This window comes from Acipenser ruthenus, chromosome 8, assembly GCF_902713425.1.
Source record: "Acipenser ruthenus chromosome 8, fAciRut3.2 maternal haplotype, whole genome shotgun sequence".
NCBI lineage: Eukaryota > Metazoa > Chordata > Actinopteri > Acipenseriformes > Acipenseridae > Acipenser > Acipenser ruthenus.
In genome coordinates, this window is record NC_081196.1 from 3,810,799 (window position 1) to 3,835,088 (window position 24,290).

At 39.5% G+C, this 24,290-nt stretch overlaps 2 protein-coding genes across 2 annotated transcripts; both read left to right on the plus strand.

The window, feature by feature from the left end:
- The first annotated feature begins 2,429 nt into the window (after positions 1-2,429).
- LOC117406612 (transmembrane protease serine 2-like) lies at positions 2,430-9,458 on the plus strand. The gene is made up of 5 exons (XM_059028100.1): positions 2,430-2,467; positions 4,523-4,618; positions 4,912-5,054; positions 6,406-6,558; positions 7,452-9,458. The coding sequence occupies exons 1-5, from the start codon at positions 2,437-2,439 to the stop codon at positions 7,461-7,463; spliced, it is 435 nt and encodes a 144-aa protein (XP_058884083.1). The 5' UTR covers positions 2,430-2,436; the 3' UTR covers positions 7,464-9,458.
- A 456-nt stretch (positions 9,459-9,914) lies between these two features.
- On the plus strand, positions 9,915-23,305 carry LOC131737837 (interferon-induced GTP-binding protein Mx-like). Its single transcript, XM_059029613.1, has 13 exons — positions 9,915-10,201; positions 14,862-15,058; positions 15,294-15,428; positions 16,958-17,112; positions 17,528-17,666; positions 17,964-18,164; positions 19,075-19,109; positions 19,631-19,750; positions 20,217-20,367; positions 21,032-21,190; positions 21,313-21,389; positions 22,087-22,314; positions 22,568-23,305. Exons 2-13 carry the CDS (start codon positions 14,869-14,871, stop codon positions 22,790-22,792), a joined length of 1,815 nt encoding a protein of 604 aa, XP_058885596.1. The 5' UTR covers positions 9,915-10,201; positions 14,862-14,868; the 3' UTR covers positions 22,793-23,305.
- Positions 23,306-24,290: the final 985 nt, after the last annotated feature.

The window sequence follows — 24,290 nt, forward strand, 5'->3', positions numbered from 1 at the left end:
AAACCCACATTTGTTCTCCAGGCTGGAAGGCTGTCCCTCTCTCATGCACATCATGATTGTACTTCTGGCGCATTCCGGCTGCCTGGAGAACTGATGTGCGGTGTCCAGCCAGTCCTGAAGCTGGCGGGCGTATTCTGGAACAGGGTGGGGATGTTGCTGGTCTGGCGGCCGACCGAAGAGTAGCTCAGCGGGTGTTTGGAGCTCCTTACCCAGCATGAGAAGCGCTGGTGTGCAGCTGGTCGACTCCTGCACTGTGCTGTGACAGGCGAGCAGGAGAAGCGGAAGCTGGAGGTCCCAGTCCTTCTGGTGCACACTGGTGGTGATAGCAAGCTGTGCACCAAGGGTCCGGTTAAAACACTCCACCAACCCGTCGCTCTGTGGGTGCAGGGGGCTGGTACACGTCTTCCTGATCCCTAACCGCTGGCAGACTTCAGCAAACACTCTGCTCTCGAAGTCTCAACCCTGATCCGGGTGCAGCTCCTGGGGTATGCCGAAGCGTGTAAAGAAGCCCTTTATCAAAGCGTTAGCAACGGTAGTGGCTTCTTGGTTAGGGAGTGCGTATGCTTCGGGCCATTTGCTGAAGTAGTCCATCGCCACCAACACGTACTTGTTTCCAGACTCAGTGAGTGGCAGGGGACCCAGCACATCAATGGTGACTTGTTCCATGGGAGCTCCGGACTGGTGTTGTAGGGGGGCATGGGCCTGTCCCAGGGGGCCGTTCCTGGCAGCGCACCGGTCGCAGCGACAGCAGTAGTCCTCCAAATCGCAGCGGCTCTGGCCCCAGTAATAGCTCTGCTGTAGCCGTCGCAGTGTCTTGCCAGTGGGGTTGGGTGCATTGCGCAAGCCAGGGAAACAAGGGTTGCAGGTCTGGGTCCTGATCCTGTTGTGCTCGCCAATCTGAGGTAGAGACTGTGGAGAGCTCTTTGTATGCCGACAGGGAGATGAGGCAGTCATCGCAGTTCTCCCCCTCGTGGTCCCGTTGCTCTCTGGTCAGGCAGTAGTGACAACCTCCAGGTGCACAGGGACGGCGCGATAGGGCATTGGCATTAGCGTGCTGGGTACCCGCTCTGTGCAGGATGGTGTAGTCGACACGAGCCAGTAGTTCCCTGCGGGTCACACAATACCTGTATTCTGGTTTGCTAAAAGCACGGCTGTAGTATACGATGACACGCTGGGAGAGGACGGCACCCAGACCATGGTTGTTGGCGTCTGTGACGAGGATGAAAGAGGCGTCCAAGACAGGGGGAACTAGGACTGGAGAGCTGATGAGGGCTTCCTTGAGCGTTGCAAAAGTAGTTTCACAGAGACACATACTTACAGTTTGGAAAAAAAACAGTCAAATCTCTAGTGGATCTCTAGTGGAAACACCAATGTGTTTATGATACTGGACTCCAGTTTAAGTAACACAGGAGGAAAACTCCAAAACATGCTGACGAGCAGGTTTGTTTTATTCTTTTTGTTTTCACAGCAAGTCTTTCTGTACTTATTCAAATGAAGAGCATGTTGTTTTACATCATTGGGGTTAGGTATTGGTGCACATCCTCAGGGTGAATCTGATTGTCATGAAAAGGAATTACAGCACAGTGCAATGGTGCCAGCATAGCATAGTGTAATACACCATAGTGACAGCGTGGTACTGCAAAGGCAAGTATTGTACAAATCAAACCTAGGCATTCATTCATATTTAAACCTGCTGTATTGATTATTATTTTTGGTTGTGGTGTAATACAGTATTATATTATTTCTAAGGAGCCAAGCCTAAAATGATTCAAGCAATTACTGATAAGAGCACAAAAGCAAATAGCTATGAGCTGAATGACCTTTTGAGAATATCCTGGCAGCAGTCAACGTGTATGGAATTCTGTCAATCAATAATTATCGAAAAATGTGGTAATTCAAATTAAACTCATTATTCTACTGTACATATGTAAAAATATAACGTAAATGTACTGCTTTCCTTTAACCAAATGAAACTCCACTAACAGTCAAAACAAAAGTCTTTTTTATTTTATTTCTTGCTTCATTTGCAGCAATTGGTGTTCAACTGGATCAGTAGTCACACTGCGCTGCATAGGTAAGCTGTTCCTTTTTATTCAGCACTCTACACCCACCTGCTGGGCAATCAGCGAATTACACCTGCGTTGCATTTAACAAAACCTACAGCAAGACTCATTTTATTTACACTCACAATCGGTTAATATCACAGCCCGCTTATTATCATCGGATTGAAATTTCCTGACCACAATATAATGGGAGTCAATGTAAAGAAGCTCCTGATAATATCACTTTGGTTAATGCCACAGTCTGCTTAATATCACTAACATGTAACAGTCACACAATTGATTTCCACCCCACTTTAATATCACTTCAAAGAGCCTGCGTCACCGTCCTGTATAAACATTGTGTTTACATCGTACTAGACAGCCTTGTGGTCACATGATCACCCAGCTGGACCTGTGGAGATCAGGTAGGTGTGTGTGTTTCTGAGTGTCTGTGTGCGTCTCTCCTTGGCTAGTAAGAGATGAAACCTGCGTCTCCGTTCCCCTGCCTGCGCTCACATTCCGGCTATCCTATATCTGCGTTGTGTTGGTGTTACTGGATGATTTGTTAAAAAGGATACCACTGGAGATCAAATGCTGGAAGAGGGCGTCATTTATCTCTCTCTGCATAACAGAGAATGAAAGAAAATAAGCAAAAGATGGCTCGGTTCACCATTCATCTCACCTCTATAGTTCAGTAATGCATTAACATTCACATTCATTTCAGTAATTACATTAAATCGATTTAAAAGAAAATACAAATTCAAAGACACTGCCGAAAGAAGGCACATTTGAAACCGACATGAAAACAAAATACATTTTTAAATTAAAATACAGAAAGACAACATACCTGAATAACAGAAAATCAAAGAAAATAAGTAAAAGATGGCTCGGTTCACCATTCATCTCCTATGGGGCAAAAACAAACTTCAGAAACATTTCGGAATTGCCATCTTTTTAAAACAAAATTAATGTAATTAAAATACTTCATTTCACAAACTCAGTCACAGTATTGTACCAATACACATTGTATTATGTTCATGAGTATTATTTAACTACATTCCAGTTAATATAAAATAACAAATAACAGAGAAAGAAAATAATGCAGCCTACCCCTCTAGAGTCCAGTAATGCATTAACTCAGGGTTGGCGTGCATTCTAATATAAGATTACATATTCGCACACTCTAAACAATAGTGGCTGCAGTGGAAACGTGGCACTGGTTCAGGATCTTTGGTGTAGGATTAATAGTGTAGCTGGGTTAAGTGTGCACAGGCTTGTTTGGCTTGTTAGGTTATTGATGACCTCCCGATCATGTCACTCTGCTTATTGTAATCGTTTCTGCTCAGTCCCTTTGCAGTGATATGAAGCAGGCTGGACTGTATTTAATAGTGTATTGTGTCTCTGTCCAAACCCCTGTTGAGTCAACACCCGTTCAGCATTCTTCAGATTAAATGAGTGCATAATGTAAAGTGCATCATTTAAAGAGCGGATGTCTCCAGATTTAATTTGTGCCAGGCTTATTATGTACCAGGCTTACAGTATATCGGACCGTTTAAATAATGATTAAATAGACCAAAGATCTATCAGTTTTAGGCTTATTAGTAAAAAAGATGCAGAAAGAAAACTCACGAAGGTTAATATTTGAATGATTTAAATGATGGACGTATTTCGATCCTGCAGACCCTAGTACGCTTTTTGTGATATATTCTGCTTCTATATACCCCTGAGAAAGCCTGCTGAAGGCCTGTGTTACAAAAACATCATGTCAGTAATAGGAACCAGCGGAAGCTGCGTGCCTGTCGTTTTTACGCGCTAAAAAAATCTGCATCGGATTTTTACGCATAGCTATTTTGCTGCACAGCTTGTCTGCCTCCCATAAAACTTCCACTAACAACTACATCTCCCAGAATACAATGTCTTCAGTTGCTAGGAAACGATCCACAAGAAAAACCAACCCAGCAAACATCCAATCTCTGGCTAGCTCTGTTGTCTTTGCAGCCAATCACAGTAAGAATAAGAACAATTCGGAGCTGCACAAATCCAACTTGAACCATTATCAGAGGCAACCAAAAGGTGTCTATAACATGAAACAAAACAAAGGACAATGACATTGCACTCATGAAACTGACCAGGTATCTTGCATTCTCAAGTAAGCAAGTACTGTTGTACTGTTTAACCGCTCGTTTCATGAACTAGGTTTGAAGCCAGTGAAATGTAGTTAATCCCGGTACAGTTACCCATGCTGTAATGTTCAAGAACGCAATGCTTTGGGGATAGAGCAGAGTCAATCAGGGTTAGTCCATCATCATGATCGTTTAACACCAGCCAGCTGCTATTCCAGTATTTTTCTGAATCAATATTCCACTCCTGTATAAAGCATTTTGATCTGCATTGAGAATGCATCCCATGCTCCCCTTCAGGAAGCCCTGGGGTCCAGGGTATAGCTTCAGCGTTTCACTGTGGAATTGGTTTACTTGCAGATACTGTAAAGCCAGTCTGTTTGCCAAATGTGGGTCTGCAGGCAGCTCCTTCAAGTCAATACTGGATATCTGGATGGGGAGCGTCTAGAGAAGCAGGTATAGTAATATATTCAAATCTTTAGTAATATATGCAGTAATATATTCAAGCCTTTCACTTTAAGGACCGGGGTTCAAGTCGGACCTAGTGTAACAGGGTGGAGGAGGGACACAAACCAGCGACCACACACCCCTCATGTGAGCGTCGTAACCTATACTCAAATAAGCCAGGCAGGACATTTCTTATACATTTATTATTCAGAACAAACGCATTCTTACTTTCTGTTCATTCCGCGCGTTGTGTCTGTTTTCAACGTTTATAGCATGATTTTGAGCTCTGTTTTTGGTTTCAGGAGCCTCTACTGAGGATCTGCTGATGGCCCGGGTCAATGCTATTGGTCGGGACACCTGTAACAGTGCCCAAGTGTACAATGGGTTGATAACGAAGGCAATGATCTGCGCTGGGGTTCTGCAAGGTGGAGTGGATTCCTGTCAGGTAACAAATGCATATTCTGCTTGGTAGAGTCGCAAGACTACTTTGTTCAAGTTCATCTAACCAGTTCTAGTGATTAGTTTGCCACCATGTAGAAGTGGGTTAGCTAATAACACAGCATTCACTTACAAATAGCTGTACCAGTTCTATTATTGGCTTACAAAAAAGATGACCTGCCATCTTGTGTGATGCTCCCACCATCGCTCGCTTTAAATCAACTCTTTAAGACCCACCTGTTCTCTCTTGCTTTCCATGCTCCTTAAGCCTGATATCTGCTATTAGCTGCTGTGTTGCTGATACTATTTCATGTAGTTAATGTATTATGCTTTTTTTCCTGTATATCATGTATTATGCATGTGTTTGTATTTAAAGTATTATGGATTTTCTTGTTACTGCATCTTGTAAAGCGCTTTGTGATGGTGGTCCACTATGAAAGGTGCTATATAAAATAAAGATTGATTGATTGATTGATCTTTGCTGGTAAGAGAGGGTTTGGTGTAACTGCTTGTGCAATAAGAGACTTATACAAGTTTACCACTGTGTTTTCCCATGTTTTCCCACCGTTATACTATGAATATATCATAGTTTACCCTGGCTACCATGTCTATTAATGTGATTTACCAGACCTTGCTATTCTTTACAATGTGTACCTATGCTTTATCATCATTCACTGTGCTTTGCTTTGCTTTCATTGTGCTGCATTGCTTGTTGCTATGCTTTCACTGTGCTGTATTACTCATTGCTATGCTTTCACTGTGCTGTATTGCTCGTTGCTATGCTTCCCTGTGCTGTATTGCCCCTTGCTATGCTTTCACTGTGCTGTATTACTCATTGCTATTATTATTATTTATTTCTTAGCTGACGCCCTTATCCAGGGCGACTTACAATTGTTACAAGATATCACCTTATTTTTACATACAATTACCCATTTATACAGTTAGGTTTTTACTGGAGCAATCTAGGTAAAGTACCTTGCTCAAGGGTACAGCAGCAGTGTCCCCACTGGGAATTGAACCCACGATCCTCCGGTCAAGAGTCCAGAGCCCTAACCACTACTCCACACTGCTGCTATGCTTTCACTGTGCTGTATTGCTCGTTGCTATGCTTTCACTGTGCTGTATTGCTCGTTGCTATGCTTCCCTGTGCTGTATTGCTCGTTGCTGTGCTTTCCCGGTGCTGTATTACTCATTGCTATGCTTTCACTGTGCTGTATTACTCGTTGCTATGTTTTCACTATGGAAAACTTTTAAGGGAAAGGAGGCAGCAACCTAGAAGAGGAACATTACCTTGGCATTAGCAACAGTAAAAAGTGACCTTGAAGTGTAATTTAAAGGGAAACTGCGATTTGTTCCAGGGTGACAGTGGCGGACCATTAGTTACACAGGAGAACTCACTGTGGTGGTTGATGGGAGACACAAGCTGGGGTTATGGATGTGCCCAGCGAAACAAACCCGGAGTGTATGGCAATGTGACATATTTCCTGGACTGGATTTATCACCAGATGCAGGTAAATTCAGATCTACCCTACAGACAAATGAAATGCACTATTATTATTATTATTATTATTATTATTATTATTATTATTATTAACTCTGAATGTTATACGCATTGATAAGTCATATGTGTTATGCTAGTCAGTATTTGTTTCCTAATTCTGTACAAAGGTCACCTACCTTTTCAATAGAGTTTGCCGAGGCCAATCACAAGGAACACTGATGTTCTACAGTCCTGCCACATGGTGGCACTGTGCTGCCCTCATATCCAGTGCTCGGAGCATTGTGGTATTTGTGTATGCATCCACTTATAAACGAATGTGCAGTGTCATTTCAGTGCAATTCTGCTGTGTGAAGTCACAGTGATCCAGGCATGTAGGGTTTGATGATACACTTCTCATATTAAAGGGCATCAATCTGTATCTACACTAACACCATGTCTGTGTGTGTGTCTGTCCCTGCTGCAGAAGTAATGACTTGGGGTGGGTGCATGATACATGTTTAATTCCAGTGCTGCATTCTGATTGCGCTCGCCACAGAAATCAGGCATTGCTAATCAGATGGGGGTCACTGGTGTTGATTGAGCTAATTCTCCATTGCAAGTGTAACAAGTGAAGAGACAGCTGCTTGGGTTTGTGGGGACTGTGGAGAACAGCGAACCACACAAACCCAAGCAGCTGTTTCCACACTTGTTTCACTTGGAATGAAAAATGAACCCAATTAGCACCAATGACCCTCACCTGTGGAGAGCTTGATTTGAAAAATGAATGATCTGTTTCCCCTTGGGAATTTGATGGGTACCCTTGCCAATGAACTCCTATTTAACATGGCAACCCTACAAGTACAAAAATACCCTGTACCTTCTTAACAAATTTAATACATTTACATTTTTTTTTTATTATTACAGACCAACAGATGAAGAATGTTTGAATGGCATGGATAGTAATTCAGAGGGAATAAGTGCAATTGAAGACACTTGTTTTATAACATTGTGAACCTTATTTTATCTTGCCAAAAAAAAAAAAGAAGAAAATAAAACCAAATAATGATATATTTCTCATGGGATCCAGATTGCAATAGACTCTTTTGTTTTTTAATCCTGATTGCTTTTTAAAGTATTACTGATGCATTGCCCTATACAGCTACTGCCAGCTGATTACATGTGTACTCATGATCAAGACTCTTATGAAGTCACTGAGATCCTTCTGCTTACCTGTTGTTGTTGCTGAATAGTTGCACACACATCTCACACAGCTGACATAGCTATAGTGGATCACTGACACATGTTCAGTTTACTTCAATTGTCTAGTTTTTCCGCCTGTATGTACTTTCTACTTTTGTTTGGGGAACATAAATGTTTACTATTGTTTAGTAAAAGGGAGCCTTATAAAAATGTTTGTCCTTGTGAGTGCAAGTCTAACATGTCAAATTGAATCATGTAAATGTCTTTTATAAACTGTACTGTATATGTAATCCAATGTGAATGTATTTAAGAGCAAATCTGTATGACCAAATAGTCTGTGGATGATTCTGTATCGGTTTTGTATGATTTTTGTTTGGTTTTAAACATGCATTATATTGGTACACTTTAACCACTTTTGACCATGTTGTTGTAGTTTTTTTGCCATGCAGTATACGATGTCAAGATCAGAAACACACTAATTCTAAATACAAAGTAACAGGATAAGCAAAGCCAGTTTGTTAATACCATTGAATAGAGAATGTAATTTTCAATGGAAGAGAGAATATCATTTTCAATGTTTTTTTGATTTCTTGAATTGATTTTACTGTAGGCCTGCAAAATGCATGAAAACAAGGCAGGTCTAGATGATAACAGTGTAGTGCAGGGAAATCGCTCAGGAGTACAGTAGATAGAAGATATGTGAAAGGCATCATGCTGTTGCAAAGAGGGAAAGGAGGCCGCTTGGCTATGCCAGGATAAAGCCCACATGTTGTTTTGTTTTCCAGCTTGCAGGCATCCTTCTACTGTAGGTAGTGTTACATCCTCATCTAGGCATAGTTCCTGCAGCAGTGATGGATCAGATGATGAATGCATTGAGGATAACAGTGTGCATTATATGTTACCAGACAGGTAGCTTAAACCAGCACAGCCTCTCCTCTGCCACAGCACACTGTATATTGCACCTCGCTCCGTGATTGCCCATTACAACTAAATAGAACAGATATTCCCTTTAACCTGATTGGTCAATATGATGTCCCTAATCTCTCATTCGGAATCTCTGTTCTAAATCAGTCTACCGGAAAATATGTAAATTCAGTATACTTTTATGTATTTTACCTTTGTTCTGCTTGTTATAAGAGAATCTCTGTTCTGGTACATGCACTCTGAACATTATCTGTCTGCTTCCTCGCTGTCGTATACATTTAATCTATCTGTTTCAAGTTAGTATAGCAAATAAAGTTTAAAGAATGGTGTTTACTGTCGGTGGCAGTACAGTAACCACAACAGCAATAGTAACTCATCTCCAGTTTGAAGGGCAAGCTGTAGAAATCAAACCACTGAGATGCAGACAGGTTACTTTCAGCTGCTTCATTTTAGCAGATCATTCAAACAACCCAGGCACTCTTCTCTAACCGTGCCAGGAGGCTTTGAATAAGCTCTGTTCAGTAACTTGTTCATAAACAGCACAATCAGCATTAACACATGTAGGGTACTAGATATTTTAAAGCTTAATAATTAATTAATGTACATTTTAGCACCTAATATAACTTAAACTTACACAAAATACACGAACGTGCACTCAACTCCGAATTTAAAAAAAAAAAAAATGTTACGGTTTTACATTTTTCAAGAGGTAGGTAAACACAAAATGTATTCATTAGCAACAAAAAGTAGTGCATAAAATCACAAAACAAAAACTAACTTTGAATGTTATTTTCTTTAACACAGCCGTTTTCTAACAGCACTAGAACCCTCATAAGAGGGCTTGACCGTCTGGTAAGGCCCTTCTCGTTACGTTAAATTTGGCAGGGATGGGATTCATTCCATTCCTGACAGAACCCATGTGCGGAATGTGGCTGGTCTTGATTGAATAACTGATGGTCAATCAAGCCCCAGTCACATGGTTTATAAAGGAGGCCAGACCCTTTGCTTGTTGGAGGAGAAAACCATGCTGTTGGTAAAGAGTGGTCTTCCTGGCTGACGGCTGACGGCTGACGGCTGACGGCTGACGGCTGACGGCTGACGGCTGACGGCTGACGGCTGACGGCTGACGGCTGACGGCTGACGGCTGACGGCTGACCTGTATATTTAGGCCCTGTGCTTTGTTTATTTATGATTGTGGTTTTGCATTTGTTAATAAAGGTGCGCACAAGCGCTTTCACTGCAGCTTCCTGACTCTGAGTCACAATCCTGATGCTATGCTGCTACAATGTGTGTTGGATTAACAGCGATTTAAGAAATTCAATTCAGCTGCACTAAGGGGGTGTCTACAAAGTCCTTTACGCTTCTAAGTTTCCCTTTTATGTTTCATGTTCCTATGAAACGAAACTTAGCATCATTGTAACAAGCAGTGGGTGTTGCCTTTTTGAATTACGTAGCATGATGGAGGGTATTTAAAGGACAAGATTTGAAAGGCTGCTTGTTGGAAGCTCCCTGTGCATTGATAACCTGGGCAGATAGAAGCTGAACAGCAGGTGGGTACTGCACATTTGCACTCTGATTTTTCTGTGTTTTTCTCAGTTTACATGATTTGCTTGGATGACATTGCACTATTGTTTTTATGGGGGTTGTAGATATTGTGTTTCTTATTAGTGCTTGGAAATGTTTATATAGACTGTCAGCTGAGAGTTTCACTGACATTACGCATTTACTTTCTTTACTTTTGCATACAGTAATGTGTACAGACGTGCTCAAATTTGTTGGTACCCCTCCACAAAAAATGAAGAATGCACAATTTTTTTCTGAAATAACTTGAAACTGTCAAAAGTAATTGGCATCCACCATTGTTTATTCCATATTTAATAGACATCAGACTTTGCTTTTGTTTTTTTATTCAACATAATATTGTAAATAATAAAACAAATGAAAATGGCATGGACAAAAATGATGGGACTGCTAACCTAATATTTTGTTGCACAACCTTTAGAGGCAATCACTGCAATCAAACATTTTCTGTAGCTCTCAATGAGACTTCTGCACCTGTTAACAGGTAGTTTGGCCCACTCTTCCTGAGCAAACTGCTCCAGCTGTCTCAGGTTTGATGGGTGCCTTCTCCAGACTGCAAGTTCCAGCTCTTTCCATAGATGTTCGATAGGATTCAGATCAGGACCCATAGAAGGCCACTTCAGAATAGTCCAATGTTTTGTTCTTATCCATTCTTGGGTGCGTTTAGCTGTGTGTTTTGGGTCATTATCCTGTTGGAGGACCCATGACCTGCGACTGAGACAGAGCTTTCTGACACTGGGCAGTACGTTTCGCTCCAGAATGCCTTGATAGTCTTGAGATTTCATTGTGCCCTGCACAGATTCAAGGCACCCTGTGCCAGATGCAGCAAAGCAGCCCCAAAACATAACCAAGCCTCCTCCATGTTTCACTGTAGGTATGGTGTTCTTTTCTTTGAAAGCTTCATTTTTTTGTCTGTGAACATAGAGCTGATGTGACTTGCCAAAAAGCACCAGTTTTGACTCATCTGTCCAAAGGACATTCTCCCAGAAGGATTGTGGCTTGTCAATATGCATTTTAGCAAATTTCGGTCTGGCTTTTTTATGTTTTTCTTTCAAAAGTGGAGTCCTCCTGGGTCTTCTTCCATGGAGCCCACTTTCGCTCAAAAAGCGACGGATGGTGCGATCAGAAACTGACGTACCTTCACCTTGGAGTTCAGCTTGTATCTCTTTGGCAATTATCCTTGGTTCTTTTTCTACCATTCGCACTATCCTTCTGTTCACTCTGGGGTCGATTTTCCTCTTGCGGCCGCACCTTTAGTTTCTTTTTATTCAGATAACAGATCTAAAAATGTAGGAACACGGTCACCTCGAAAATCACACAGATACATTTTAACAAGCGTTTGTTTATTGTAAACTTCCAATAGCAACGCCTAGTTCCAAACGGTACTGATATAATAAGACAATAATTCAATTCACCGATTAAGGGGTAGCAAGATTTCAAACAGTTAAACAAGGTTCACATGAATGAGGTCATGGATTAAAGTGCAAATACAACAACGCTGCTACCCAGCAATAAAGTGGAGATACACATTCAAAAACACGGTAAAACTGTCATAATAAAAAACAATACCACTGTATAAAAGTACAAATACCCACACACCACACACACACACACACACACAATGTCCGTGTAGGAGAAGGTACACACAGAGACAGCGAGAGAGAAACCAGCATCGCAATACACCTTATTCACGCAGCGGCCATGTTTGGTTGAAAACGAGGCTTGGCGTGCGAGCAACTGTGGCTGCTACTGATATCACTATGTGGACGAAATCTTTAATATGTGTTCCTCAAATAAAAGTTAAAGAAATTGATAATTGGACAGATAATGACGGGATTCCAAAAAAACATACAACAGAAAGGGTACAGCAATTGGATCGAGGGTTATATTCATGAAGTTGACGGTAAATTAGCAAGCGTATTTGTGATCGGAAAGCGAATAAGCTACTAACCTACTAGATTCGTAAAATATGTTTAGATCTCTCAGTTTGAGTTAGAGAACGTTTACTTTCATTAATATTGATGTTGATATCAAGCTTCTGTATTGTTTCACGTTTATTGGTTTGGTATAAACATGTGTTGATTGTTTTCTAAATACAGTTAAGAGGCAGGAGAATGGATGTAGCGTTAGGGATAAGGCGTTCCGGTCAATGAAAAAGAATGAGTCACTTTGATAGGGTTCAGTAACACCACATCCCAAAACCTAGGCTTGGTTTGTTTCTCCAAGCTTAGTTCTGTTCAGTTGTTAATCCCAGTATTACGATTCTTGTTTTTATGAAAAACAAAAATCAAACGTCCCTCTTTGTGTTATTCCTGTATAGTTTATTTGGAGTTAATGTAACGTTAAGGATCTCCCTTCTGACCAAGTATTGTGTAACTCAAGTATATTTTTTTGTTAACTCGCGTTACTAAACGTTTTTGTAATTTTGTTCAGTTGTGCTTGATAAAGACGTTTTTTTAATACAAACTGGGCATTGCATCCCACAAGACACATTCCCTTTAGTATCCATGCATAATCTCAAACTTCTGCATCTTACTTATCTATTGATTAGGATTGATTGGAAATGCTCAATTGGCTCCCGGAGAGTATATCTGAAACGTCTTCAAATTTGTGACTATAATGAAGAATATGTACAGTCACACAGAAATGAAAGTTGAGATTTCTCTTAAGAAAAAAAAATATATATAATTAAATAATACATATAATTAAATAATACAGATACATATGAAGAAGTTAAAAGCAATAAGATCAATAAATCGGTAAAAGAGGTTAAGGAAATTGCGGAGAGACTATACAATAAATGAATTATATCAAAAGAATTTTAAAAATACATGCAGCCACATCATGCTTACTTCCCTTCGCAATCGGAAGAGCAGTGCCATCAGCTCAGAATTGGCAGAAAACAGTGGGACCCTGGTACACCCATCTACTGTCCGGAGAAGTCTGGTCAGAAGTGGCCTTCATGGAAGACTTGCGGCCAAAAAGCCATACCTCCGACGTGGAAACAAGGCCAAGTGACTCAACTATGCATGAAAACACAGGAACTGGGGTGCAGAAAAATGGCAGCAGGTGCTCTGGACTGATGAGTCAAAATTTGAAATATTTGGCTGTAGCAGAAGGCAGTTTGTTCGCCGAAGAGCTGGAGAGCGGTACACGAATGAGTGTCTGCAGGCAACAGTGAAGCATGGTGGAGGTTCCTTGCAAGTTTGGGGCTGCATTTCTGCAAATTGAGTTGGGGATTTGGTCAGAATTAATGGTCTCCTCAATGCTGATAAGTACAGACAGATACTTATCCATCATGCAATACCATCAGGGAGGCATCTGATTGGCCCCAAATGTATTCTGCAGCATGACAACGACCCCAAACATACAGCGAAAGTCATTAAGGACTATCTTCGGCGTAAAGAAGAACAAGGAGTCCTGGAAGTGATGGTATGGCCCCCACAGAGCCTTGATCTCAACATCATCAAGTCTGTCTGGGATTACATGAAGAGAGAGAACCAACTGAGGCTGCCTAAATCCACAGAAGAACTGTGGTTAGTTCTCCAAGATGTTTGGGCCAACCTACCTGCCGAGTTCCTTCAAAAACTGTGTGCAAGTGTACCTAGAAGAATTGATGCTGTTTTGAAGGCAAAGGGTGGTCACACCAAATATTGATTTGATGTCGATTTTTCTTCTGTTCACTCACTTTGCATTTTGTTAATTGATAAATATAAACTATTAACATGTCTATTTTTGAAAGCATTCTTTCTTTACAGCATTTTTTCACACCTGCCTAAAACTTTTGCACAGTACTGTATATATACATACAATTATATATGTACAGCATTTGGAGTTTTAACATCTAAAAATGGCAATGTGCACTGGGTTATTTCGTAAATGAGAACCAAAAGTTTACATACCCCCGTGGAAATTTAAAATTTCTAGAAATTTTTTGAAAAAAATAATTATAGGAAAAATCTTTAAAAGCAAAAGTTTTGTTTTTGTGGATGAGGAAAAAAGTGACAAGAAGTAGATGTCTACAATGTATTTATTTCAGCAATGTTTTTGCTTAACTCCAAAAATACTAATTCAGAAGTATTCATACCCTTTGATGCTATGATAGTATTGTCTACAAGTTGCTAGAAATTTCAATATGATAATGCAGAACCTAATTTTAGAAAAGTCTGTCTTGTAAGTGAACATTCTTAGAGTATGAAAGAGAGTATGAAAGGCATAGGATGATTTGCTGTCATTACCAATAAGTCAATATGGGAAAAACTAAAGAGCTATCTGAAGATTTATTGTCATAAAGCTGGAGAAGGATACAAAATTTCTAAGCATTTGAGGATACAAGATTTCTAAGCAATTTCAACTATTGTTTCTGTTAAAGAAGCACAATACTCATAGTACAAGTGTACAAGACTTTAGTGTTTAATTGTATCAAATGTTTCTGCTCTTTGCAATCTACTTTTACATGGCGTATGCTGTATACTACATACATTTCCCACTTTTTAGGGTTAATCCATGGGATATTTGTCTGAAGCTCTGTTGATGAGTGGGATGTGTTGTGTTGGCAGGCTACAGAAAGTATGTACTGTAGTCCAAACAAGTATCTATAACCTGCCTCTCCCTCTCTCCCCACCGTAGTTTAAAAATGGAGAACGTTCTGCACGATCTCTATGAGGACAAGGTGCGACCCTACCTTGATTTCATTGATTCCCTGAGAGCGCTAGGTGTGGATCAGGACCTGCCGTTACCCACCATTGTTGTCATCGGAGACCAGAGTTCTGGGAAGAGCTCCGTACTTGAGGCTCTGTCTGGTGTATCTCTACCAAGAGGTGGTGGTAAGGAGACTTCCACTTACAGCTCTGGTGTTAAATGAGAGAACAGCGTGTAGCATTGTGGAGACACAGGCGCAAACTGAGGAGACCATGTTTTGCTTCTTCAATGGGGATTCTTTTTGTAATTTTTGTAAGGTTCAGGTTTTCTCAAAACAGCGTCTGTGTGGTGTGTTACCATGATCTTGCCTTGACTTCTTCAAATGCCTACATAGTTTTGATTTTCTGATTTTGTTTGAAGGGCTTATGACGCGATGTCCTCTGGAACTGATCCTAAAAAATGTCAAAACGGATGAATGGAAAGGGATGATCGCTTACAAGGACTATGAGAAAAAGCTTGGAGACCCCTCTGAGGTGGAGAGAGAAATTAAAAAAGGTGAGAAACCTTTAGCAAAAGTGCTTCACTCGGAAAAATATTAGTTATTGAATAGGAAAGACAGCTATGGCCAAAAGTTATGCATCACCCTATAGAATTAACACATTTTGCTTCATTAGGTTGAATGAAGCCTGCTGAATAATGTTATGTTAACAGATTGAATTAAACACCGCTTTACGGTTTTCCATATACTTAACGAAACAGACAAATTGAAAAAAGTGACATTTTGGAAACCTAGCATGAAATGCTATACCACTCCAGAAAACATTTGTGATCTCGTTTTGTAGTTTGTTTGATTACATGTTTAATAAAATATCTAAATTATGTTCATATATATCTATACATATATGAGCATTAGAAGAGCCAATCGAGTCGTATGAAAGTCACCTAAAGGCTTCTACATTCACAGCGTTTTAAGTGTCAAAGCACCGTATCTGAAGACATGTTTCACCCTGTTTGGATCTCATCAGTGCAGCACTGAAGCATTTAGGTGACTTTCACGCGATTTAATTGGCTCTTGTAATGTTGAAATGTGCATGTTTCCTGATTACCCCTTGTTCTCTATTCATTCCCCTTAACTCTAACTCTAGAGCTACTTGTTTTTATATCTATCTAATGTGTGTGTGTGTGCGTATTGAGCTGTTTAGCTTTTGGGGAAAATATGGCTTGTGTGTTTGCACAGTGTTTTGCTTGTATGGTAATGGTGATGCAAACTTTGCACTGGAGCAAATGCTGTTTTGATTTTGAATGGATTTGAATGAATGAATCTGCTTTGCTTAGTGTTTAAATACTGAGGAACTCCAAGCTTGTTGTATACTGCTTCAGTGCAATGGGGTTGAAATACAAAGCCTATTTTTTAATGGGTAAATTGCTGTATGTGCAATTATTATGACAACCCCACAATAGTAAGGCAGTGTTAATATATATATATATATATATATATATATATATATATATATATATATATATATGAATGAGAGTTTTTTAAAAGATGTACACCAAAAATTTAAAAGATTAAATAAATATTTTATTTTCAGGACGTTTCGGGCCAAAGCCCTTCAGCTGTTTAAAAAGAAGAGTATATATATATATATATATATATATATATATATATATATATATATATATATATATATATATATATATCTTATTGTATTTGTATAGAGGGCATGGGCAGTATTTCCTGTAAATAGGCAGCTGATGATTATAAAGAGTGGGGGACTGTATGTTACTGTTACTGTCGCTAATGAGAAATGATGGTAACTTATTTATTTTTCTGTGTGAGGTCTGTTTGTCAAAATGTAAAAAAAATAAAATAAAAATGGAATAATGTTTAATAAAAATATGTATGTAGTTAAAACATGATGTCTACTATTATTGATATACATTTATTTGAGTTGTTTTATTAATGTGTATCTGTAATAAAACATTTGTGAAATAAAATGAAATTTAAAAAATAAAATAAAAAGAATTTCATAGGCCGTGTTATTGTGCAGTTTATTCTACACTGTTTCTGTCGATCTCCACAGCTCAAGATACTGTGGCTGACAAGAATAATGAAATCAGCACTGAGCGGATCACTCTGAAGATCGAGTCCAGAACGGCTCCAGATTTAACCCTCATTGACCTGCCAGGAATAGCCAGAAATCCAGTGGGAAACCAGTCACATGACATAGAGAAGATAGTAAGATTTCAACCACATCCTGATACTTAACAAACACAGATCACATTCATTTAAACACACAAAACCAGTGCAGGGTGCAATACCATGCATCACCACCGAGCTACATACCAACAGTGGCATGATTCAGGGTGTTGCTCCTTCAGCAGGACACTAGAACAAGTAACACTTTACATGAAGTCTCTCTAATTACTTCTTTATACTAGCTGAGGAACAAATGAACTGGCTTTCACCTCTTCTTTTAAAAAATGTGTCCAGCTCCAAATTGGCAATCAATGAATCAAAACTTCATTTCTAAGAAACAAAATCACAAAACAAACCCTGTGGTGGGACACAGTCCCTGCCACAGTAACGAATGCACATGTGGTATAAAGTACCTCTTTAAGAATGTTTTTCCTCAATCTCTGTCTACTTTCAGATCAAGAAGTTAATCAACTCTTACATCAAGAAGGCAGAAGCAATAAACCTGGTGGTCATTCCATGCAACACTGACATCGCTACAGCTGAAGCCTTGAAAATGGCCAAAGAAGTGGATCCTTCAGGAGAGAGAACTCTGGGTACTGTTGACATGAGACATGAGGCTTAACCTGTGACTTAAACAGCTGGTTTCACAGACCCAGATAAGTACTAATCTTGAATCGTTTTACCTAAAAAAATAACATTTGGCAGTCCAAGATTATTGCTCATCAGGGTCTGTGAAACCAGCCGGAAGAGTGTTTATCAATGTTCCTTCAGGTTTGGGAATGCTGTGAATAAACAAATGAACCATCTCTAAAACAGTGTGAAATAGGTTTCATGATTGAAATAACGGTGCCCTTTTGAATGCGTCTCTCCTTGTTCTGATGGATTCACAGCTGTGCTAACAAAACCAGACCTGATAGACAAAGGAGCTGAAGAACAGGTGAACAAGCTGCTCCGGAATGAGCTTGTCTTCCTGCAGAAAGGGTACTTGATTGTCAGGTGTCGTGGACAACAGGACATTGATGACAAGATGTCCTTGTCCGAAGCCCTTAAACAGGAAAATGAGTTTTTTGAATCCAGTAAGCATTTCAGGTAAACAAACTTCACCATGCTTTTTCACCATGTTTTCAAATGGTATGTATGAGAGTGTGAATGGATATGTGGGTGAGGTTTCTTACAACACCTTTTAAAGAGTAAGTAGCGGGGTTCAGAAAAATATAGAGCTCCCACCTGGTGCTCCAACTGTTGAAATAAAGTACCTGTCGTTGTTCTTGTCAGTGTTAATATACTGACAACTTTTTACACTTATAATTTTAAAGTCTGTTTCAAATCTCTTTTCAAAATGTCAGCTCTAGTGCATTGAGATTTGAGATCAGGGGTGTGTCCTCTCTAAATCACTACAGGAAGAGCTTTTGTGTTCCCTATGACATCATGGGTCGATATTGATGTTACCTGATTGGCAATGTGGGCAATAATCCTTACACTATCAGCTATAATAATCATAATAATAATAATCAAGCACACAAATGTAATAATGATTTTGTGGGTAGCTACCGAAGTAACGTTTGTTTTTTCAGTTTGTAGGCATTTGCCAATTGTTTCCTTTTGAGGGTGTTTGTGTGAATATACAAGATGAAGCGCTTGTTTGACCATTATCGCTGTTACATGCTTTAGTGTGAGTTGGCCACAGTCATGTCATTTAGCTAAAAATGGCCTAGAAAACACAGGGAAACGTTTTCAAGCATCACGTAACCATTGTGTTTATGGCAGTTTTTGCTTTTGGAGTTGAACAGGCATGGCCTGTCAGCATACAGATCAGCCGCTGTCCAAACCGTGAGGCATCTTCTGTGTAAGTAGCCATCTTGATCAATGAGTCACATGCTCAAAGAGTCTTTACCAATTGGCCAAAGGCAAAAATTACTGGAAACCCATTACTCAAAGTAAAACCCAGATCTATCCACACAGGGACACATGCTTCCTTGTTTCTCAACACGTGCCTGGCAGACAGACTCACGAGTGAGCTTGTCCATAAGATCAAGGTAAGAAAGCAATATGTCGAAATACATGTGGTCCCACGAACTAGCTTTTACAGCTCATCCATGTCTTCAAACACTCCATCATAAACTAGATTATGTGCAAAAATGTAAGAAAGTTTCTGTGGTTTTAAGTTTACGGGGAAGGTTTTAGCCAAATCCTGGGAGCGGCCGAGGACCAGTGCTGTTTTCAAGATTGAGGCATTCACATTTTAAACTGTAAGACAAACTGGGAAAAGTATGGAATGCAAACAAACTGGTATGATAAAGACACATGAAACTGAATAAAATGACATTTGTGTTTTTGTGATAGTAAAATCCAAATGTACGAAACTACTAAAGTTAAAAACTACACTAGGATTACTTTCGAGACCTGGGCATACCAATAGGTCTTACTACAGTAGTTAAAACATGATTGACAAAAACTATTTTTTCTTTTACAAAATATGTTGCAATTTCCAGTCCTACAATTTTAACAATTGCTTTTTTTTTTTTTCTGATGACACTTTTTATTCCTTTTCAAACAGAAATCCCTTTCTACAATTGAATCCCAGCTTCAGAGTAAAGTTGAGAAAACCAACCAGGAACTGGCATCGATGGGAGACGCGCCATCTGATGATTCCGAAAAAAAAAGCTTCCTGAGCAATGTAAGTCCCTGGACTCTTATGCTTCTGAACAACCAGTATATGCCTGGCATGGCAGTTCATGTGACACATTATAATATAATCTTATAAATGCCAAAGTCATCATTTTAAAGGCAGCAGATGAAGCCACATGAAATCAAGAGCTTTCTAAGGACAGGTGCCATTGTATTCCAGACAATGCAAATTTCATGTCGAAAACGGGAAGAAAATGAATAACAAGCACTACATTCCCATGCCCTGTGCATGCAAGGACTAAGATTAAGATAAAGATTTACTTTCACACCTTTAAATGTCCCTCCTGTAATGTAAATGCACACCCACTGTCCTACAAGCCCTTCCTTATGTTTGCATTCTTTAACATTTAAATTGTTAGATTACTAGTAAAAAAAGCTTGAGCAATTTACAAAACAAATATATACAGTTTAACAGTCATCTAATGGTATCTCTTATGCTCATGATTCAACCACAGAAAATAAGGGAATTCTGCAATGACATCATTGCCCTGGCATCTGGAGATTTTTCCCAGGATTTTGTGAGCAATTTGAAGCTGTTTCCTGTTAGTCGAGAGTGTTTTGAGAAGTGGCACTGCTATCTGGAACAGCAGGAATCCGATTTAGAGAGTAAGTATTAGTTTGAGTTTATGCAGCCTTGTTGATGTGGACCTGCATACAACGACATACCAAGCCATGCCGAACCATGCTACCAGGGGAGCTCAGGAGTAGTTATTTGAGATCCGAAGGTTTCCCGATAGCCTAAGGGTAAGGCAGAGAGTTCCATAAAGGACAAGCTATACCAGTAACTGCTCTATAAAAAGTGCTCAAGGTTTTAGAAAGTTTCCTTACTTTCTGAGCATTAGCACGATTATCACTGGCCCCCTTTCTTCTGTTGGTTCATTGCTTATTTTCTATTCAATTTGGAATATACAGGTATTTCAAAGACTAGGTTATGTAACTTTTTACAGAGGAAGCCCCCCAAGAGAAAGTGTAATTTTTTTTAGCTTTGACGTTGCACTTGACAAATTGTTGTGTCCATGATTTAAAGTGTAAAAAACATTTAAAGAACCAAAATAATTTCTTCACAAGAAATGCTAATGCTGGTAAAAGAGGCAAGAAAATAGTTCTTCATTTTTTTTTTTTGGTTAACACTCCTTTAAGTTGAAAGATAATTTTGGTTTATTTCTAGAAACAGCTTGTGATGTTTTGCTTTTTTTTTATCTGGGGGATTTTGTCTGTAAACGCTAACAAACAAAATACAGGAAATGTTAAATGACTGTTTGTTCCATAGCTGAGGATGACTTCCGTAACAAGGCAGAAGCTTATATCGAAAGCAGCTATGGAAGACAGTTGCCAGGATTCTTACACTACGGGGTTTTTGAATCTACAGCCAAATACCTTATCAGTAAATTAGAGGAACCTGCTTTGGATATGCAGAAAAAAATTTCAGGTAACCACTGCCCTTATTTTCTTTAAAAAACAAAAACAAAGAAAAAAACATTGTGGTGTTATGATATTACTCCAACCACATATACAATATTACCCTGATATATATACTGTATATGTTTCCAGATAAGGTGAAGTCTGTGCTTAACGAATTGGCTTATAAGCATTTTGTTGGATTGCCCAACTTGCTGAAGGAGACAAAGGTAAGGAAATTGCCGGATTCCAGAATCCCTTATTTTTCTTCTCTTTTGATCATCACTTTCCTCCCTGTTATTTCTGCTCAGTTGAGGTTCTTGATTCCATACCGCTCAAGGGCTGAAGCTCAATGGGCAATCTTGGTCTTGCTGTCAAGCCAATCTCCTGTTATCACCCTCCAAACTTCAGCAGGGAAGATAGTCTGGACTTGTGGGGCACCTGACCAGAAGTGGGCTTTTTGTACATTTAACATGTTTTCACTAGATGATGAAAGAAAATGAGTTATGAGCTGCAATAAATAGACCAAATGTTTAATCTTTATGATTGTGTTACTATATACTTTTATTTTAATGGCTTCAGAGTTGCTGTGGCATGGAAATCTGCTAACCCTACTTACAACAGCAATTATTTTAGAAGGTACAATAAGCCACTGGTGACCCATTTCAAATTTGAGTTAACTGTGTACAGATCTTTTTATAATCAAACCATTAAAGTAAAATTCACCTAAATTAAGTGTTCTATCTTTTAATATATTATGTAATTAGCCAAAGTTGCTGGTTATTTTGTAGGGTTTTATTATATTTGACATAATATGCAGTATTGCTAGTGCACAATTTAAAATAAGAAACATAAGCAGTATTTGCAGAGCCAATGTTAGGTTCAAGTGTTGGACATGTAATAATGTCATTGCAATGCTGTCTTAAGGTTATAATTGACAAAATCCGCCAAATGCAAGATGATGAAGCCGAGCACATGATAAACACGCTCTTCAGGATGGAGTCAATGATTTATACACAGGATGCGACTTACAGCTACAGGCTGGAGCTGATGGAGGACACAGAGGAAGGCTGTATGCACAATCATAACAAGGGTCTGATCAGCAGAAAATCAGAGGCCTCACATCTGACAACCCATCTGAAAACCTATTACAAGGTTGTGTATGTTTTTCATATTTATCTTAACTTTGTCTTTATCTTATTAACAGCGGGGGCTCGACAAAGGGGCTTGTAGATACACAAACATTCTGTTGCGGCAAACAAGTCTGGGGAAAGAGACCAGCACCAATCAGCCTGTAGAAACGCAGAGGCACACACATTGATTTCAGGGGTTTTATTGTCTTTGTGAATTCCCCCTTGTGTGTGATTATTGTATCGTCCTGTAATTCTCTCTGATTATCACTGAACAGATTGCTTCCAATCGTCTGGCGGACCTTGTGCCAATGGCTATCAAGTACCACCAGATACAGGAGTCGGTCACCAAGCTGCAGGGAGAGATGTTCAGTATTCTCCAGAAGAGGGACCTGGTGGATGAGCTGGTGGAGGAGGAGGGAACTGCAGCAGAGAAGCGCCGAACTCTCATAGAGCGTCGAGAGCGTCTGAACAAAGCACGCTTGGCTTTGATCAAATTCTAGTCATCATGTTAATAACACTGTGTTTTTATTAATAAATCCTTAACTCATCCCTCTCCCATAGCAATTGTTTTGAATATGCTTTCTTCACTTTAAAGCATCCCTGATTTGTACAACACAGCTTCTGAGAAATCTTCCACAACAGTCAACAGGAAATGTTTTACTTCTTATCATGCACCTGCCTGGGAATACATTTTAATGATGGCACTGCTACCTAAAAACAAAGTCTGTGCTAAAAATACCTGAAACTTTTCATTTTCCCAGTGAAATTAATCAGAAAGTGCAAGACGGTGGCTTTAACTTAGCATAGGACCAGATATCATGTCTTTAAATGAAAATACGTCTGCTATAGCATAAAGGCGTGGCACAGACTTTTTATGGAACTATTTTGGTAGCTGCAATTACTTTAAGCACTGATTGGTCAGGCCAGTTAATTTTTTCCAACAGCACAAAACTTGGAACCTTATCCTTCAGCATCCTACGTTTCAGAGTTCAAATCTAAAGCTGGGACTAACTCAAAACTTTGACAACCCGCTAATCACAGTTAACAAAACTGTATTTAATAGTGTTTTCTTTTTATGAGTAGAAGAAATAAGATACTTACAAAAAAAAGAAAACAGTATTAAATACAGTTTTGTTAAGTGCATTTAGCGGGTTGTCAAAGTTTTGATTTGGTCCCAGCCTAAGTTTATAACTGATAGTATTTCAAGCTTTAGATTAAACATTTTTAAGAGAATCGGGGCTGTAAAAAGTCCAAACTTACAGATGTGGTTTCGGGTGACATTTAGGTAGTCATTATTGCCCATGTAAATGAAGTGTCTACCTTTTTTGCAGTTTGTACAATGCGGACCAGATGATTCAGGGGAACGTGTAATGTAATTCTGATGTGTATGAGTGACATGCTGTGAAGTTGTATGAAGTGGTGGAATACAACACAAAGTGAGGTTGTAAAGACTTGTCATGGGAAATTTGCTTTTTGTTTTGGCAGAACATGGTGTACCAAATCTTATGATTCACTTGAGTAAGAACAATTATCCTCCATGTGTCATCACATTTTGTGCCAATGCCAAACAACATTTAGTAAATAGAAACTCAACTTTAAGTTTCGTTTCTGTGAGGAGTGGGGGCTTCTTGGTGATTAGCAAATGAAAGAGATGGAAAGTTATTCAGTCTGTTCCAGAAGAGGACTACAGGACAAACTGACAATTGAATTACAAGCTGGAATTAATCCAGACTTCGATCTGGTTTTCAACAGTCTTGCCACACACACACTTTTAATACATCGAACATCCGAATCTCAATAATGTCCTTGCATGAAATAACAATAACAGATATTTGAAGTTTTAAAGATGGGCAGGCCAGACACAGACTGCAGGTACAAGGAAAGAGAGCACATTGACTTCAGTAGCCAAGCGCTTTAGACTGTACAGAGCCTAGTTCCACTCTACAGTATAACATACGTGCTGCAGAATCGGGAATTAGCCTCTAAACCCAGGGGTTA

Bases quoted from the DNA above. Each gene is read 5' to 3' on its own strand.
- LOC131737837 (XM_059029613.1), top strand. From the start codon at position 14,869: ATGGAGAACGTTCTGCACGATCTCTATGAGGACAAGGTGCGACCCTAC. The intron at 18,165-19,074 runs AAACAAACTTCA...CGTGCCTGGCAG, and splicing joins ATCCAGTAAGCATTTCAGGT to ACAGACTCACGAGTGAGCTT. The intron at 21,191-21,312 runs GTAACCACTGCC...ATATGTTTCCAG, and splicing joins TATGCAGAAAAAAATTTCAG to ATAAGGTGAAGTCTGTGCTT.
- LOC117406612 (XM_059028100.1), top strand. From the start codon at position 2,437: ATGATCACCCAGCTGGACCTGTGGAGATCAG. The intron at 2,468-4,522 runs GTAGGTGTGTGT...GTTTACTTGCAG, and splicing joins GCTGGACCTGTGGAGATCAG to ATACTGTAAAGCCAGTCTGT. The intron at 4,619-4,911 runs GTATAGTAATAT...TTTTGGTTTCAG, and splicing joins GGGAGCGTCTAGAGAAGCAG to GAGCCTCTACTGAGGATCTG.